Genomic DNA, 20,042 nt, shown 5'->3' with positions numbered 1-20,042 from the left:
TAAATCTGTACGACCTACAAGTGTCTCATCACACAATGCGTCCTTCAAAACTTGGTAAGTCGCTTCCTCCCGGCCTTTTCTCTGTTTCCATGCCAACAGCATGGCATATGCTTTCTCTGTGTATTCCTGTTTGTCTCTATCAAATCCAGTCAGCTCCCATTCCTCGAAGCCAAGTCGACGCCCAAGTGGACGCCATTTCTCAGCAATCATCCCAGCAAGATATTCCAATTCTAAATTCGACGGACTGCCCTCTTTAACTGCAATGATCGTTAAAAGAAATATTTCGAGAGGTGTCAGCTCTAGAGTAAGGTTATATGCTAAAAACACAAGTCAATATAAATGAGATAAGGGTTCAAGGGTCAGTAATTCTTCAAGAATCTCCTGAAACGGTAGTCTGTTCACAGACCTCTTATTTCTCAGAAGATCGTCGAGTCGGCAAGCGACAAAAATATCCAGAGGATGTGGCAGACTAATTGCACGACAAATTAAGCAAATAACCATCGGAGAATAAAATAATCATAAAAACAAATGTTTTTATTGAATCAAAATATAACTAGAAATACGTGACTCAAAAAACCTCGCGAAGCTGCAGTACACGCGTAACAACCGACATGCGAAAACCGGAGCGTCCAAAAAATATTGCTAGAGAGAAAAAACAATTATAAATTGAAAAAACCAAGAGAACTGCTGACAGTGAAAAAGAATTTTGGCAATCTTTTCAGGCGCCCTCCCCTCTGGTAGGGTATGAGCTATCTATCTATCTATCTACATAAAATTAATATTAATTCTATTAACATTGGCAGTACATATAACTGCCATTGTCATAATCACTGTCAGTATCATTGTTATCATTACATTGTTACATTGTTTGTTTGTTTTTTGTAGTTTTTTTGTTTGTTTTGTTTTGTTTTTTCAATTTCAGAAAATACATTCTGATGTTACATCAAGTGAAGCGGGCTGTGACATACAGCTTAATTCCCCAAAAACGTTTCTTAAAATCTTGCAGTCCGAAGTAATTCAAGGCTGAGGGCCATTCCAATCTGGCTATCATCATCATTATCGTTATGATTATTATTAGTTACTGGCATCATCATGATCCTCATCATAGTAGAAGTAGAAGTAGTAGTAGTAGTAGTAGTAGTAGTAGTAGTAGTAGTAGTAGTAGTAGTAGTAGTAGCAGTAGCAGTAGCAGTAGCAGTAGCAGTAGCAGTAGCAGTAGCAGTAGCAGTAGCAGTAGCAGCAGTAGTAATAGTAGTAGTAGTAGTAGTAGTAGTAGTAGTAGTAGCAGTAGCAGTAGCAGTAGCAGTAGCAGTAGCAGTAGCAGTAGCAGCAGTAGTAGTAGTAGTAGTAGTAGTAGTAGTAGTAGTAGTAGTAGTAGTAGTAGTAGTAGTAGTAGTAGTAGTAGTAGTAGTATTAGTACAGTCAAACCTGTAGATAACGGCCCTGTATATAGTGGTCACCCTGTGTATAACGGTCACTGAACAACTTCCCAAAAAACGTCCCTTATATTTACTGTTAAGTTGACCTGCATATAGCGGTCACCTGTATATAACGGACGCGGTCACCCTTTAGACTTCCTGAACGCACAATTTCCTTATCTTCTACCTGTATATAACGGTCACGAAATTGGGTTAAGATTAACGAATAATGACAAAGTTTATTCATCAGCTCGTAAATAGTGGCCACCAAGGCAAGGGTCTCACAGTACTACACAAATACCAATACATGTCATCGCCTACGTTCGACACATGCTTGCGGCAGATAACATTAAAGTGCTGTAACAATAATTACTGTAACTGTAACAACACAATCGTACCACACTGTTTTCACTTTCGTCATAGTTCCCTGATTGTAACAGTGTACTGTACTTATCAAGTTGACAGCCGCGGTTTTTCACTGAAAGTATACTGCACCTTCCTTAAAGTACACCACGGACATTTTTTGTCGTATTTATTGCGTTTCTGTTTAAAATTGTTGTCAATAAATGTAAATTGAGTGATCCACTTAAAAACGTTGTTCATTAGCTTCCAGTAGACTTTTACTGCACCTCCTTAAAAGTTCACCACGGACATTTTATGGGCCTTTTTTATCGTGATTATTGCGTTGCTGTTACTCGTTATTGTCAATTAAACGTAAATTGAGTGATTATTTGCGCATAAAAATGCTATTTATTGACTTCTGGGGGAGTTTAAAGGAAACCTGTGTACAGCGGTCACCCTGTATATAACGGTCACCTGGCCATTTCCCAAGGGTGACCGTTATATACAGGTTTGACTGTAGTAGTAGTAGTAGAAGTAGTTGTAGTAGTTGTTGAGAAGCATCGTTACCTGCAGTACTGCGTTTCTCAGCCCCTTGAGGAGAACTACCACTGGAGACCACTGCAGGGGAAGGAGATCTCTTTCTCTTTAAAGAGGACCCCTCTAGGATAGAAGAAAAAGATTTGGCCTGTTAAGGCTTGAAGGGCGCAACTTTGCTGCGCACGATATCAAAGTCTAACTTTCTATCTGCAGCTGTAGCTCACTGCTCAATCTTCCTTGTAGCGCGGTTTCCAATTGAGTGTCGTACAACCAAAGCCAAAGTAATTACTTTGGCCAATCGCAATAGATGTAAACAACACAACGAGCCAATCAGAATTCGAAGCAAATACATGTAACTGGCGCCAAGCGCGGGAAAACGCGTGCGATGAAAACACGATTGGTTTTGATTTGGATTCCCATTGGTTGAGAAAGTGGCGCAAGTTTTGTTAACCAATCACAGAGGGTAGTAATGCAAAACCAAAGCAAACGCGAAATTACTTTCGACACACAATTGAAAACCGCTCCATCTAACGATAAAAGTATATTTATTTCCATTTTGAGCAGAAGTTTAGATGTTTTCCTTTAAATCAAAAGCGCCGGTAGGTCCAGTCGTATGGGCCAATATACGCGTTACAATTTGTCGCCCAAGAGACGAACTTCTTTTTTCCTTTGGTATAGCGGGAAGGGATGAAAATCAGCGTGACTAAAAAATATCAAGCAATAACAAACAGTCTTTTATTAATCGCGCTCAATCATGCATGTTTTTTCTCTAATTGGGTCAAATCAGCTCCAGTTAATTGGTACGTTTAAATAAGCTGTATGTAAGGATGGTGCCTACTAATAAGGAAGTATTTTTGTGTGGTTTATGACTATGCGGGAAAAGCAGATCTCAGCAAGGGCTACTGAAATCCGAAAATAAAATGGGGAGAACCACGCATTTTTGAGATAATTAGGCAACAGTTATTCTAAAAAAAAAACAGTTAAGGACGGTGCCTACTATTGTTACTGCGCATACGTTCTGCGCATCTCGAAATACTCGGGTTTCCTATGGGTGGTGCCAGGAATATTTTTGCGCGGTTTAAAACTATGCGGAGAAATCAGAACTTAGCAAATGCTTTTGATATCTCGAAAGAAAATTGGGGGTAACCATGCATTTTTCAGAGATAATTAAGCTTCAATTTAGGAAAAAAAAATCCCATACATTGCTTCATATTTTGGCGCTTTTTAGAGATATTATTGCTTAATTATCTCTGTTGTTGTTGTTGTTGTTTAAAATTAAAGCTTTATTGGAGTAAATGTGATGTAATATTTTAAATGACTCAAATTTCTGCAAGGCTGGACTGCGTAGAAAACTTAACACGACAGCGACATGATAGAGACCAAACCGAGAATCAACAGAATGCAGCAACCGTGGACAGCTGTTTCGAGCTGGTTGGCTCTCGTCAGCACGGTGTAGCACAGCAAAAAGTAGAACACCAACGCGAGTCGAGTGGTCTACCAAATGCACGTGGTAGCCGATTTCGGATGGGCCCAAATTCAGACATCCGTCCACGTCATAGCGCGTGACTACGAACAATGAACAAAAGAACTGAAATATCATGTCGCTGTCGAAATAGGTTAAATGAGAAAAGCAAAACTTTCCTTTTTGGATACCAACACTCCTTGCCGAGATCTGCTTTTCACAAATATCGATAAATAAAATTACCACGTGGCCAAAATACGATTGAAGAATAAAATATTACCTCTTGAAATAAATTTGAAGTACTCGAAAAAATCAAAAATAGACATCATCATCTATGATGGGTTTAAACATACAGATGAAAGCATGGCTCTTTCTTTCATTCGGCTCCGTGATGACGTAAAGCTCTTTTATTCGGAAAAATTTACATGACGTCGAATGCATTTATCAAGAATTAGAAACTAAAGTGGAGGAGAACTTTTGCTGAGCAGTGAGTCATCCCGCTTAATACGTAATATGTGAAGTAGTAACTTCCCGTCCAATAAATACCTTTGTTGCGCGTCTGTCATGTTATTGAGAATAAATTTCGTCATAATATTGCCAAAGTTGCTGCTTCGGATCGTGGTTTTGTAGCAAACATTGATAATATTATGACGAAAATTTATCATTACGAGGAGAATAGACTCATCACAAACAGACATCAATTTGTTTTTTGCAACGATAAACAGTAGGAACACTTCCAAGTCCAGCTCCCGTCACGCAGTACCCTCACTGATCAGCTGAGTGATTCTTGATCACCGTCCATCCTCATCCTTTCATTCCAGATGAGTTTTATCAGAAGTATTCTGACCAATTTACCAACTCATGCATGATAGATAAAATGATAAATTCTCCCAATATCAAGAACTTAAAACTAAAATCTTTGGATCACTCTTTCGCCGCTGTCGTCAGCTATTCGCTTTTCATTCGCTTTCACTCTCATATGCAACAGAAATTAGCTAATGAGGGCGCGAAAAATTGGATAGTTATTGTAAACATCAACTTTGTTAAAACACGTTGACAGGATCCCTTGTACTCTGGACAAGTCATCGTTTTTCTTGACATCTCCAGAACAATTTGATTCAGTCTGCGTTTCAAGGTAACTAAATTAAACCTGACTTCACATAGACAAGCGGTTTTTGTTTTAAAACACATTTTCACATTCAACTCACCTTTGTTTGAGAACCATTTCCTCAAGCTGGGAATCGTCGGTATTTCACCACTGCGTTGGCAACAGCCCAGCTCTCCTCCTTGTTGAACTTTGAGAAAACAGATGCAGTCTTCGTTGGTGCAGGAGACCTGGCGGTGTTTAGTACATGGCTCTTCCTCTGCTGGACAGTAAGGGCATGCAACACAAAAGTCATACTTTAAGTTTCCCCACCAGGATAACTCCCTTGACAATTTTTCCAGCGCTTCTTCAAGAAAATTTCGCACAAGACTGGCCACCTCTTCTATTTTAGCCAATGGGCCTTCCTTGTCTGGTTGTGATTGCTTTAAGATGACACGGATGAACATTTTCTGACTAAACAAGATTAAGTGGTGAGCTTCTGCCTTCTCTATGGTGAAACTGGATATCATGTGGCGCAACACTGGCTCCCGCATGAATCCACTCTCAGAACACCATTTGATGCATCGTGCCACGAGGTGTGAGTAGAGACCATGAGGAACCAGCCCCCCTGGAAAACGAATGTACAATGGACATGGATCTGAGGGTGAAGGCTCCATTTTACTAAGGCGTGCAGACGGCTTCTTCAGCTGACTTGGTGTAAAATATTTTACGTCAGTCAGAGAGGATTCAAACTTAACGATCAGTCCGAATTGCTCCATCATACCCAATATGTCCTCCTTGATGAAGCCTTGCTCACAATATTTGGAAAATACGTGATCAACAAGTTCCATGCTTAGGACACCTTTCTCTTCCATTTGTTTCCACAACGTGGAATGCCGCGATTCCTGAAAAATAGAAAAAAATACCAAGACGACAAAAAATAGAGGAATGATTTGTTAAAACTTTTAGCTGAAACCTGTGTCCAAGGGCGCTGTGAAACAAATTTACGAAGTGGTGTTACACGGTGAAACTCTTGTTTTTTTTCTCACCACTGCGACCGTTGCGAGACGTTGCAGAAGTAGAAAGCGGTTCTACTTTTTGTGAAACTTGTCTCACAACGGAAGTTCGAAAAAGTCTCACGAAACTGACCATGTTACACGGAGCAACGCCTGCTGAAACTTGTTTCGCAGCGCCATAGCACACAAGTTTCAGCTAAAAGTTACAACGTGTAACGGCGGCTTAAGACCTTAATACAACAGTTTTTTCGGTCTGTCAAAAACGCTAAGGCAATAATTATCTTTAAATAATAAGAGAAGTTTCCCACCAAAAAAAAGGACTGAACTTGAAAAATAAACTGTGACAATTTCTGTGCTGATTGCATGGGACCCTGGTATTAGCCAACATGGCACAAATCATACCAGTTGGATGAAAGGGGGTGTGGGATCAACTTAAGGATTGCTTGGTCCCCGGCCATTTTGGGTCCTAAACGGTGAAAAATTAATAACATATATTCTTTTACATTCGCCAAATTTTCCTCGCCTAAACCCAGCTGGGTCTAATCTAAAGTAACATTTTAAAACATTGCGAACACAAAGCCTAGTAACTCAGTTTTTCAGTTTTCATTTCTTGGCAAAAGCACAAAGCCATTCGTAACATCTGCAAGGCTTATAAAATATCTCATGTCAGACTGATAAAGGGTTCAAACCAGTTAACGACAAGACACCACTTTAATCGTCGTCTGCGGAACAAGGGCCAGATTTACGAAGTCCTCCTTAGTTAAAATGTATCCTAAGTATTTTCGCAAAAAATGGTCAATTGCGCGCCCAATAATAAGCTATTGTTCAGAGACAATACTTAAGGTATAATTATCTTAAATAAGAAGGGATTTGTGAATCTGACCCCAAATTGGTTAAGGTCACACAAGTACAGGTCTGATTGGAATAGATCAATCTGGTACAGGTCACACCAGAATGCTAAAGGAAAAATCTCTCCGGCCCAGTACAGGTCAAACTGATACATGCAATTTACGTTTATGTTTCTCACCATGTCATTGTAACGACGAATGGTTATAAGCTGTCTAAACAGATCAATCAACCACTGGGCCTGTAGCACAACGGTGCTGCCATGCTTTACAATGATGCCGAGGTCGTGATAAAAATCCAACATAGTGGTAACTTCATTTTCATTGTCAACAAAGCACACTTCCTGGATGACAGTTTGAAGTTGTTGGAAGCTCAAGTAATACATCTCCTTGGCAACCAAAGCTTGGATAACCTTCTCAAAGTTAAACCACCTAAAGGGCAATTAAAGAAAGACGAATTTCATTGAGTCAGATTCAGTCATATTGTAAGTAAAACATTAACACAATAGAAGAGTGACTAGGAAGTGACACGACAGAGGTCTTGACAGACAACGAGCATTATACCAGTAAGTTGATTCAAGTCAATTTTTTTACGGAGAATTTTACTTACCGCAGTGGTACCTCCTCCCCCATGTATGGCTCTTGCTTCAAAACTTCAATCATGCGATTCTGAAGTGCGCAAACTCCTTCATCAGATGATCCTTTCGTATTATCGATTCGAAAGAAAGTGCGGATCACGTGTCGATCAACTTCCTTTCCAAACAGCGCACCCTGAATCTCTGATTCGATCTTCCCGATGTCTTGACACGGTCTGTCAGCATGCGTTCCAACGATAAATACTGGGGGACGTAGATATGACAAAACTTTCTCTGGATGTCTGCTGTCATCCATTCGTTTTGATGAGCACAGAGTACTGATTGAACCAAGCCAGGAAACCAGGTTGTCCAGATTTGTCTCACCACTTGGGTTTTCCAGAGGAACGTCAGCACTTCCTAATCTGGCGGAGGGTTGTGCTGTGTTCTTTAATTCTTTGCTGAGATTGTAGACCAGCATATAAACTGCACGTGATGACAAGAACACTGGATAGGAAGCGTAATAAAGATGCTGTCCGGCAAAGTCCCACAGGTCTAGGGTCATGTGGTTTTCTGTCGATGTGGTGTCACTCTGCAGGTTCAAACCTGTCAAATACTGAATAAGAAGACGGGTGAATTCTTCTGGGGGTAAAGTAGGATCGATATTCAATGCAGGTAGGGCAGATTCTCCAGCTTCTTTTTGGTTGTGGTGGATTGTGTGAACCTCTTGTACTTTCGCAGCTTTAGGTGTTGTTTCTTCCCTAAGAGGAATCTAAATGAAATTTTTTCAATCGTCAGCCGTTTTGTACCTCATTCAATGATTTCTTGACGACAAGTTTAAGAAGATGAGGTTAAGGTTTGGGCGTCGTTAAAACCAAAAAATCCGAGACATGTGGAAATATGAAAATTTCTCAATAGAAAAAATAATGACAAACATAACCCTGATAAATGTTAAAAGTGAAAACAAATGTGGAAATGAACGACCAAATAAAACTTCCAATCAATCATTGCAAATTTCATTGACAGGTGCAACTAGGCAGTGCCTCTCGATATCGAGACAACGTACCTGGAAAAAAATATGGAAAAATCGAAACTTGTTGTGCATCAGGATAAGCTTATAAGAACATCTAACTTCCAGTATAAGAAAGGGATTTGAAGGCCTAACAGAGCTTAAGGACGGTGCCTACTAATATATAGGTATTTTTGCGCAGTTTATGACTATGGGCAAAAAGTAGATCTTGCCAAGGGCTATTGAAATCCATAAAGAAAATTGGGGGTAGCAACAATTATTCTACAAAGAAGTAAAATACAAAGCAATGTATGGCGTTTTTCTCCAAATTGAAGCCTTCTTATCTCTAAAAAAAAAAAAAAAAAAAAAAGAGGCATGGTTACCCCAAATTTTCTTTTTGGATACCAAGAGCAACTTCTGCGTTCTCCGCATATTTTTAAGCCGTGCAAAAACATCCCTGTATTAGTAGGGCCACCCATAGGAAACCCGAGTATCTCAAGATGCGCAGAATGTATGCGCAGTAACAAAAGTAGGCACTGTCCTTAAAGGGTATTAAAAAAGTGTATAAATATGAGCCTCAGATAAGTCGATGTTATGATGCAACAAATAAATAAATTATTACTTTGAATCAGATATCACGTCACGTTTTGTTAACAGCTGATTCTACATCAGCCAAAGTATTAGTGGGACTGCAAAGGAGTAGGGAGAGGAGTGAGGCGATTACTCAAGGAAGGTTATAAGTCAAAGAAATATGTTTAAATTAAATACACATCATCAGGAACTAAATAAATTAATTCCATCTCAACAACGATAGTAAATATAATTCTACAAAAAGAAAACGAGCAAGAGGATGTTAAGTCATCTGTCGCCTCACTACCGAAACCATAGCGGTATCGGAGGTAAAAGCATCAACAAAGCCCACCGAAATGGAAAAGTTGACACAAAACTTTTAAAGCGTACAACCCGGTTAAAGGGTAGGCCTTACGAAAAGTTTGGATGTGTTTGTAAACAAATAGAATCCAATATTCATAGTAATATTCGTCTGTTTTATGGATGTTAGGCTCCAAACCTCATTCTTATGAGATGCGGTCTTCTTTAGCTCATCTTGAACTTCTGGAGTTATGCTTGTTCCCTCTTTCCCAAATTGAGAAGCCACCATCTTTGCGAGGTCGTTTGCAAACTGAGACACACTTAACTTCTCGTCAGTTTGCTGCCAGTTTTTCACTTGATCAACGTCAATTTCGAACTTTGATGGGTCAACCTCTATTCCATCAGTGCTCTGCTCATAAGGGTCGAATGGCAGACCTAAGAAGGATTTCTTCAAACTCGTCTTTCCCGCTCGATCTTGGCCTATCAGCATGATTCTAGCACGGTGCACCCTCACTTTTCCAGTCTTCAAAGCATTTACATAGGCAAGCTGCGCTCTTGGTCCTCGTGCTTCAATCTCACTTGGAACTTATGGCAGGAATATGTTATAAAAAAAATACATAATACACACATGGTTTAGTAGATGCTCTAAAAATAGTTGTAACTATTTAACCACAGTTTGAAGCGTGTGGTTGGAGAGTTTCATCCTCTCATTTCATCCTGAATAGAATTGAGAATTTCTCCCTGACGTACAAGTTAGTGTCCCTAGTGTATTTCACGTTTCTTAAGCACTCTACTGTGTCTATTTACCGGACACCTGACAGGAAGAACAAACTTTCTGAGCAGAAAGACTTATTCTCTCCCTGCATTTACAAACGTCAAAAGAGAATCTGATAAATTTGTTAGTAGAAATTGTTAGTTGTATATAATGGGTTTTTTACCTGACAAGAAGTGTTGGTGGTAACGAACGCTTACTCTCCTTAAAAGCTTTCCTTCGCAGACGAAGAACGCAGAATCTAATAAACAGGACCTAACACCATCGGAAATATGGAAAATTTTGCTGACTGTGATTGTCATTACACTGATCGATCGACAATAACACCCAGTATAGTTCACTATAAAATTTTCACCAAGCCCGATTGCTTTAAATTGATCACGTGATGTGATACGAGCCATCCGCAGAGATACACATCGGGCGAAAATGCCAGGATGGATTGTACACGTCCCCGAAAAAACCTTCCATTTATTCATCCAATTCATTACTTAGTAACAAAAATTTGATTTTTGTTGTATATGTTTTTGCCTCTGTACGTTGGGAATTCGTCTTTTCTTATTTCAACTTTTCACCTTAAATTAAACTGAGGTTATACTGTTACTGAGGAGTGAAATGGGAAATACCAGTCTCAGTGACTTTTAATTTTTGCGGAAAAAATTATTTTGGGGCTGAACAATAAAAACAATAGTATTTCTGTCTCGCGTCTATCGGTTTGATAGTTGTCCTTATCAATTTGATGTTCTTAAAGTAACACAATATTCAAGTATAAGCCCTCGACGTTTAACTTCTTAGGCTAAATTTTTTTTTTTTTAAACAAAGTTAAAAGGACATCAAATTTCCGCGGGGCAACTATCAGCCGACAGTGCCTCGACAAAAACGCTCTATTGTTTAAGAAGAAACTACAATTCAGAGTGTAGTTAAATTTTATCGGTTACTTTAAATCTCAGTGAAATCAACCCTTTTCCGAGTATGTTTTTTTTAGAATGGGTCTCAGGGGATTTTGGAAAGCCCACAGTTTAAATACCCAGTCAAAGAATAGCAATAACAATTAAATTGTCAAAGATCAACATTAATACACAAAACATTTTCGCGGGAAAAGCAGTTCAAAGAAATAAATAAACACGCGAAAGGTTTGACCCAAGGAGTTAATACTGATAGAGGCTCCAAATCATGGGCTCCAGCCTTATTTGACGGGATAGTAGTACTCATCATCAATTAGAAACTATCAGCAATCATGTGTAGTGTTCTCAAGACAAGTGCATGAGCCAACGAAACTTTGCTTTAGGCCAATGTTCATTTTAAGGACACCAATAATCTCTCGACAGAAACACACTGTGTATTTATTCGTAGTGCCTTTAGTAGAAAAACCTAACGTAAACGTAACTTCTCAGTTACGTTGTTTCTATTGCATTAAATTTCTTTTGTCCTGTGTATCGTCACGTTCGGAGAATTTTAATATTTATAAGACGAGTAAAAAACCAAGTTAAATTGTTACAGCTTTTCACTTCCAAAATGCTTTCCAGTTAGGATCCACTGAGTCTGATGATTCGTCAAAACCATTTTCTGTAATTTGCATTTGAAGGTTGCTTTGACTGGCTTCTTTGTATTCTCCAAGACTGCAAGACGACTCTGCTTCTCTTATTTCCCGGTTAGCCCATTCCATTGCTTGTTTGTGGTCTCCAAGACGTTTATACGAGTCTGCCAGTATCTGGTAAGATTTCAGCTCTATAATTTTATTACCCATTTCTTTGGAGATGCCAAGACTTAGTTTGGCGTGCTCAATACTTTGTTGGTAGTCTTTAAGACTATAATACGACCAGGCTAGAACACTATACGCATGTTCCTCTGCTTGTTTATTTCCAATTTCCTTAGCAATACTTAGGCATTCTTTACCATGTTCAATACATTGTTGGTAGTCTTTAAGATTGCAATACGACCAGGCTAGTTCTCTATACGCATGTTCCTCTACTTGTCTATTTCCAATTTCCTTAGCAATACTCAGGCTTTCTTTATCAGGTTTAATACTTTGTTGGTAGTCTTTAAGACGGTAATACGACCAGGCTAGATGTCTATACACCTGTTCCTCTGCTTGCCTTTTTCCAATTTCCTTAGCAATACTTAGGCATTCTTTACCATGTTCAATACTTAGTTGGTAGTCTTTAAGATTGTAATACGACAATGCTAGACCTCTATACGCGCTTTCCTCCGCTGGTCTATCTCCAATTTCCTTGGCAATACCTAGGGTTTCTGTACAATGTTCAATACTTAGTTGATAGTCTTTAAGATTGTAATACGACAACGCTAGACTTATATACGCGTGTACCTCAGCTTGTCTATTTCCAATTTCCTTAGCAATACTTAAGCTTTCTTTACCGTGTTCAATACTTTGTTGGTAGTCTTTAAGATAGAAATACGACCGGGCTAGAAAATTACACGCCTCTCCCTCTGCTTATCTATTTCCAATTTCCTTAGCAATACTTAGGCTTTCTTTACCGTGTTCAATACTTAGTTGGTAGTCTTTAAGATTGTAATACGTCTGAGCTAGAAGTGCGTATTCCTCTCCCTCTGCTCGTCTATCTCCAAGTTCCGTAAAAAAATTTAGACGCCGTTTTCGGAATTTAATACTTTCTTAGTACTCTGAATTTTCTTCCATAACCTTGGAATCACTGTCTCACTCCGTTGCATTAGAATGTATGAAGAGTGGCTGCTTTGTGCTGTTATTTGAACACGTTCCCAGAGCAAAGACGACCGCATGCGGACAAAGTATACATTTTGAGCATTTTTCAAGTCTTCACAGCAGATGTAGTTGGTAAGTTAGAAAGAGGAGAAAGAGGACTGGAACTAAGGCTGCTCTTCTGGTTTTCAGTTTTCCTCACTTTCGCACGGCTCGCGTGCGTTCGAGGAACGCGCTTCGCGTTCTTGTGTTGTGCTAATTGATATGCTAAATCCTGCGTGACTTAATACATTTTCCTTTACCATCGATCCGACCATTGAATTAAATAAAGTATAAACGTGGGTCCGAAGAACTGCATGTCACAAATCTAAGATTTAGATTACAATGATACGGATTTCGATTGGATCGAACGGACCGGATCGATTAGATCGCATCCTTGTAATCTAAATCTTAGATTTGTGAGATGCAGTTCTTCGGACTCACGTCTATACTTTATTTAATAAATTTTTCCTGACATAAAGAACCTGCATGATGTGAGGAGGTAACGCTTGAGGTAACTTATCTTCAGCTTTTTTCCCCTTACTCAATTTCAATTCAGTTTCAAAATTGCAGCTGGAAAGTCTTCTCTGGGGAGATCATGCGCCGATCAAGTCAAATCTTTAATAATAATTATTCGTTATTATTGTAATATACTATTATTTTTTTAGTTTTCAAATACATTTTATATGGTCGTGAGTGAGTTTTCTTATGTTCTTATTTGTTTTACTTTTTATAGATTTTGTTCTCCCTAATAACCGTACTCTTTTGTGTGTACTTCATTCGCATGACACATCAGTTTAAAAAACCTTACTTTGCCTATTTTTCTTACCATGGCAACAATACTGATGCGCATTGAGTTTAAAGTTCTGTTGCTTCTAACTTGCAGTGGTAAGTAACAGACACATGTTACCCAAGCATAATATTTACGATTTTTGCGATTTCTGGCAAGAACTACCCGGTCACACCGCTGCCTTTCCTTCAAAGAACAAAAATTAGCCAGAATAATTGAATTAACTTTGTCTTAAGGTGCCGTAAGTTGAGGGATATTCTTCATCCGCCTAGCTCCCACACATGAAACTCAGTTAATTTCCTCTTCCTAGACTCAACTAATGAGGCCTTACTAACCAAGCTGCACGGATGCGGAACACTTCCATATTTCTTGCAGTTGTCTTGTTGTGTTTGAGGCGTAGCATTACCTCACCACCTTCCAACGAGGAGAGATCAAAAACTATCTCGCTCCTCCCTCCCTAGGCCTGAATTTGACTCTGGCTCCCAGTGTATGATCACTTAATCTGACTCACGAACTCCACACAAGCAACTTTGATGCGCTTTGGTGTATTTGTGGTGCATTCTCAAGAATGACAAGATATGTGCTAATGGTTTTCAGAAAAAAACATTTGTATGTTATGCTTTGGCAAAATAAAATAATTTCATGGAAGAATGAGTTCGAGGCAGTTTGTAAATAAGACGTATGTCAAAATTCGCTCTTGCATACTAAATTAACTCCTTGCCAATGAACACATGAACACGTCTACAACATAGATACTTTAATAGCGACTGGCTCCAAATACTGTTCGGAAACGCATTTAAACCCAATGTTATGGTAGACAACAACACCATGTGATGCTCATTCAGTAAACTTGACTTTAATGTCTTGCCCAAATTGAGAGTTTTAGTAATGCCATACAAAAAACTCTTGTATACATACCTGCCCCCCCACTGAAGCCCTAAATGTAGGCTTGATGGCACGGTTCTGCTGGGACCGCGGAACAAAGAGAACAGATTTCTAGACGTCTGCAGATTTGTGTACTCCGGGGGTTGACAGGTATGTATATATGCCGAAAGAAATATTATACTTGGTGATCTGTGGCTGACAGACAGAAAAATTCGCCAATTTCGTGACTTGCCAACTGAGACTTGAAATTCACCATTAACAAACCGTTTAGTCACGTTAAAAATGAAACATTTAAATAACACTTTGACGGTTTAAAAATTGTAGAACGCGACAACTAAAAACACAATCAGTCAAAACAATCGTATGACATAAATAACTTGAGCTCATGCGCAAGACAGAAATCAATTTGCATTGCGTGTGGAAATCAGCCAAGACTTCCGACTGTCTGACGGCTTTTCTCATCCCCCATTTTGATTTCTAAACAAGTGCCTGATACAAATAAAATGATAAAAAGCGCAATAAGGGCTCAAATGTTGACAATCCGACGTCTAAATTGGCGAGGCAATTCCTCGGAATTTCTAGTTCACGCCGTGAATAACATTGCTGAGACATTTGTTACTTTGAGACTCGACCGACAACCAAAACTGCATCGAATGAGAGAGCAACTGAAAAGACAAACGCTGCAAACACAATCTTTTAGCCATTTCTGCATGAGAGAAGGTAAATGTTCCCATGTTACAACGAGGCAAAGCCAGTCCAACAACATAATCGGCGCCATTCAAGTCGATCGGATTCATGCAAACATGTTGCTCAACGCAAACAGCTATCAAATGTGCTGAAGATTACGCGTGTACTTACCAAATTTCTTCAGACGTCGCTGAACGGTTGCTGTTGCCACTAAAAAGCAAAACTCAATATTAAAACTTGGCAATCGAGTAATCAAACTGCGAGTAAGCACTTCCTTTTACAATTCGCTGAAATCTCTACGCCTCAATGAAGAAGGAATTTCTTGTGCAGTCATGCATGTTCTGTCTCACGCGAAATTTTTATCGTATATATAATCCACTCGATCTTTTTTTTAAGGAGGCATTGTGGCTTTTTTAGGGCTATTATTATTTCAAAACCCAGTTAGCTGTTGCATATTTTCTGGTATACATATTTATACAACTAGTAATAATGACAGAATATGCTTTCGATGATCTCGATCCCAGGCTCTCTTTCCTTTGAAACAAAGTTAATGATGTCATTAGCCCCAGCAAAATCTGCGAGGGATGCCAGACATCCCAAGATCCGTTCATTGTCCAACACCGTGATCTCGACTCCAATCTCTATAAGGAGTGCGTTCTTACTACGTCGAACGCAATAAATTTCTTTCTTTCTTTCTTTCTTTCTTTCTTTCTTTCTTTTTTTTTTTTTTTGTACTTGGCTTTTGACAAAGTTCAGAAACATTGATCCAGGTCGAACAAAAGATGAGTTATTAAAAAATCCGGGGGTTGGGGTGGGTGTGGCTGACTGATAAAACTGACCTGATTAAACAGTGGAACCCACATACAACGATCTTCGATGTAATGATTCAATTCTACCTTGGCACATCGTTACATCGGGGTTCCATTACTATAATACAGCCATCTATGAATTACTTTGGGACCCTATCCAAGATCGTAGCAGATGATGCTGTACTCGTTGTTTATTATGTAGGTAAAGATTTGAACTGCGATTGCCTGGCATCGAAGGCTGGGTCACACATTCACAGATTGGTGGAAGAACTCGATATATTTCAAGGCTGCTTACTTAACCCATTTGAGATAGGGGTAGTGGGATTTTCAGAGCATGGTACATAGTGCCCTTAACTCCCTTTCCCAACTTCAAGAGCATTAAAAGCATGCCAACTGCTTGTTATCTAGTAGGCCGAACGCTCTTTCCTTAGGACACAGGTCACTATGTCGTTCTGGTCTGCCGCAATCTTGTATTTCGTAATCCCTACACTGAAAACCTCAAGAAATCGGCTAAATTGACTCAAAAAATCTTAACTATTGAAAAACACCAATAAATTAAACTGTTTAAAATAAAGCAAAGAAACTCACATTTGAAAAAACTTGTTTTTCGTAGAAATATTAAGTGTAGCCCAAGTTGTCAATTGCACGTGAAGTGAGTAATGAACTGTTAAAATGTGTTACCCAAAAGCTACCTGATAAATTCTAGCAGAAGTTAGGGATGTTCGTAGTCATCGACCCTCTCTCTCCTACCCCATATCCCCCCCCCCCCCACCCCCATCCTTCCGAAACGCGCATGGGGTCAAAACACTCGAACAACTTACCGATTAAGAAAGCCAATAACTAAATAACATGCTGTCCAGGACAAAAAAACATCCTGAAAATCATCCCACACGAACGTGCCTGCCCCTGCCACCACCACCGCCATGTGAAAATTAGAAGGTTTAAAGCCCAATTTCGATATATATGCGTTATTGACCAAGCGTGAGGTCAAGATGGCTGGATATTGGCCAAGTTCTTTTTTTGCGTTTTTATGGACCGAGACGAAGTCGAGGTCCATAAAAACGCAAAAAAAAACGAGGCCAATATCCAGCCATCTTGACCGAACAAGCTTGGTCAATAAAGGATTTATTATATGGCTTTACCATCAAGTTAAAACTACAACGACAAAACAAAACACGGCATGAAACTGCTCTACTCTTCATAGCCGGCCGGTGGAAGATTTATTTTCAGTGCATTTTTGGATTAGCATGTAATCGTGGAAAACAACGAATCCTAAATTATCTTAGGGCTCTAACTTTATAATGGTTTAAAGGGAGTAAACAATTATTTAGAACGAAAAATTTAGATCCTCGCAAGAACGAGAAGATTTGAATAGAATCCGGCAAACTCGCTATTTTCAGCCGATCGCGCGGTGGTGTAAATAATAAAAAAATTTTTCACAGTTTTTGGCCTCCAATCATTAATTCTTGAATGAAACAATAGATTTTGAGATTATATGCAAACATCAGCCGAAAAAAAGAGCAGGTAAATCAGAAAACTGGGCGAAACTTTGACAAGATTTTCTTGTTTACAACAAGCAAGACGCGGCTAAATTAAAAACGTGAGCTTCTTCGGCGAACTTAAAAAGAATACTTTTCTGAACTGCTTTAAACACTAACTGCAACTACCACTACGCTATGATTTAAATACAGTCATTGCAAACCTAGAGAACTTATCAATTTGGCACTCGACTTGAGGCAATAAGTTTTTCAAAATCAATTCTATCTAAAATACTACACGCAGAGCAACTCACCGATTCAACTCACATTCATTGTAGCTGAAACAAAGTTTTCACTACACCAGGACGATTCCATTCTCTTTCCTTTCCTTTAGTGAGCTTTTTAGTGAGTGTTTTCCCCCCAAACAACGGGAAAATCGAAGAAAACCCACATTGTTGTTGGGATTAAACTTTCGATGCCAAGCGGACGGGCAACGGGTAATCCCGAGCGGGCAAGATAGCTCCATCTTGCCCGCTCGGGTAGCCAATCACAGCGCAGGATTTGACTCATCTTGCCCGCTCGCGGAGCCAGCCATATAATAAATTAAAATTCAGCCTGAAACAATAACATCACTGCGAGGCTCCTGTTAACAAATTGTAGAGTTTATATGGGTTCATTCCCCGGACCCTCTCAGTACCTTCATTGGCCGTGTTTTCACGACGCCGGATGTCTCGCTTAAAATTCCTGAGGGCGCTATGTTTACAGACTTTGTTAAGCGAGTTAAAATTGATGGGTGTTTTCACGAGTACGATTATATTTCACTCTTGAAATTGAGGAGAGCAGGCGCCCGAAATTCAAAATTCAGGTTGAGGAAGCCACAATTGCTAATTTTGCCGTGCTGGAATAATACACGGTCTTAAATGTGTAACATCGGCAACATGGTCACCATAATCACTCACTTGAGCTCATGGCACGGAAAATTGTTCATCTAGTTTCGGGGGAGTCATTAAAGTAGAACGCATGTTCTGTTTTCGCTTTGACAGCCTTATCAGATAAATGACCGCAAGTTCCTTCTCATTGGCGGAAATTAATTGCCGAGTCGCTTAAGCTACCTGGTTTGGTGGCTTAAATTCAATGACAATTGCATTGAAGTTTGCCGACTCGCTTAACTTTAAGCGAGTTGGAAAAGCAACTGTTTTCACGAGATTTCCGATTGTCACTTGCTAAGCGACTTAAAAAATTGCTCGTGAAAACACGGCCATTCATATCGAAATAAGTTATACCGGGAAGAAATTCATTTATTTTTTTTAAAAACGTTAATTTATCAGGGGCACCCAACGGATCGTTTCGGTAAATTATCTGTTCGGAAGGCCCTTAATCCCCTACAATTTTCTGAAGGGAATTTTCACTTCGAACTTTCGTGATATGGGAAATTTAAGGCCTAGTGTTTTCGGATTGACAAAAATGTCGTTTCGGGTGCCAAAAAAAGGTCAGCTAAGATTTTCGGAAAGAAAATAAGACCTAAGGTTTTCGGGAAATGGACAAAAATGCCCCAGTAATTTCAAAAAGACTTAAGTTCCCCTAGAATGACCGAACAGATAAAAATATTAAAGCGCAGCCTAAAATGAACCTACAGAGCTTTAAAGGCATTCCAGATAGCCTAAAACTGAGCGTTTCAAAGGTTCTGAGAGAAAACCGTCGTTGGGTGCCCCTGCTGATTTATTTCAACAGTGGAGGTTTCCCTTAAGCTTTAGAGCGGGGCTGAACTATTTTCTCCCCCATTAAGTGACCTCCAAAATATGTTAAACTAAGTAGGATTAAAATTGGTTTGTGTATGTCTGTTGTTTCAAAACTACCAAAAAGCAGCATTCAATACTCACCAATATCTTCGGCTAAGTCTCTACGACCTACTGTACACAATGCTTTATTTAAAACTTCGTACGTGGCCTCCTTGCCGCCGTCTTGTTTCCATGCCAACAGCATTGCATATGCTTTCTCACTGTATTCTTCATTTGCTTGGTGAAATCCAATCAGCTTGTCCTCAATAAAGTTAAGCTCACGCCCAAGAGGCTTCCATGAATTTCCAATATTTTCGGCAAGCTCTTCTAACTCTTCGGTCGATGGATTTCCCTCTTTGACTATAACGATAAAGAAAAGAGACTTGTCTGTCTGTCCTATAAATGCTGGTAGCTAATTATGCGATAAAAAAGCCACCTTGACAAAAAGAAATGATTGAAGGTCTGAGAAGTATACAAAGCATACGAGTCTCAAAAATCCCACAGAAAAATAGGAGACTGTGAACAGTCTACTATCCAGATAACACATTAATAATGACGATAGGATAACTTGCAAAAATGTCAAGAAGATAGAAGAGAGTAACAACCAACATGTTCAAACCAGAGCGTTCAAAAAAACATTGCTACTGTGACATACAGCCTAATACCCCAAGAACGTTTTTTAAAAGTCTGGCAATAATTCAAAGCTAAGAACCATTCCAATCTGGCTTTTATCATCATTATCGTTATGATTATTATTGGTTACTGGCATCATCATGATCCTCATCATAGTAGTAGTAGTAGTAGTAGTAGTAGTAGTAGTAGTAGTAGTAGTAGTAGTAGTAGTAGTAGTAGTAGTAGTAGTAGTAGTAGTAGTAGTAGTAGTAGTAGTAGTAGAAGTAGTAGTAGTAGTAGTAGAAGTAGTAGTTGTAGTAGTAGTAGTAGCAGCAGCAGCAGCAGCAGCAGTAGTAGTAGTAG

At 39.3% G+C, this 20,042-nt stretch overlaps 1 protein-coding gene across 2 annotated transcripts in view; it reads right to left on the bottom strand.

Annotated features, from left to right (window-relative positions):
* The window catches only part of LOC146469400 (uncharacterized), a 152,599-nt gene that overhangs the window by 70,245 nt on the left and 62,312 nt on the right, over positions 1-20,042 (bottom strand). The window contains exons 5-11 of one of the 2 annotated variants that reach the window (XM_085123417.1): positions 19,170-19,427; positions 15,174-15,212; positions 9,355-9,740; positions 7,315-8,048; positions 6,887-7,136; positions 4,968-5,748; positions 2,328-2,420 (exon numbers count right to left, since the gene is read on the bottom strand). In XM_085123417.1, coding sequence (XP_084979543.1) covers positions 2,328-2,420; positions 4,968-5,748; positions 6,887-7,136; positions 7,315-8,048; positions 9,355-9,740; positions 15,174-15,212; positions 19,170-19,427 — 2,541 coding nt within the window. The remainder of the gene's footprint in view (positions 1-2,327; positions 2,421-4,967; positions 5,749-6,886; positions 7,137-7,314; positions 8,049-9,354; positions 9,741-15,173; positions 15,213-19,169; positions 19,428-20,042) is intronic. The other variant, XM_085123416.1, reaches the window with a different exon arrangement.

This window comes from Pavona decussata, unplaced genomic scaffold (assembly GCF_977016875.1).
Source record: "Pavona decussata unplaced genomic scaffold, jaPavDecu1.1 SCAFFOLD_124, whole genome shotgun sequence".
NCBI classification, from domain to species: domain Eukaryota; kingdom Metazoa; phylum Cnidaria; class Anthozoa; order Scleractinia; family Agariciidae; genus Pavona; species Pavona decussata.
The sequence above is the reverse complement of the archived record's forward strand: the minus strand, read 5'-3'. Positions and strand labels throughout refer to the sequence as shown.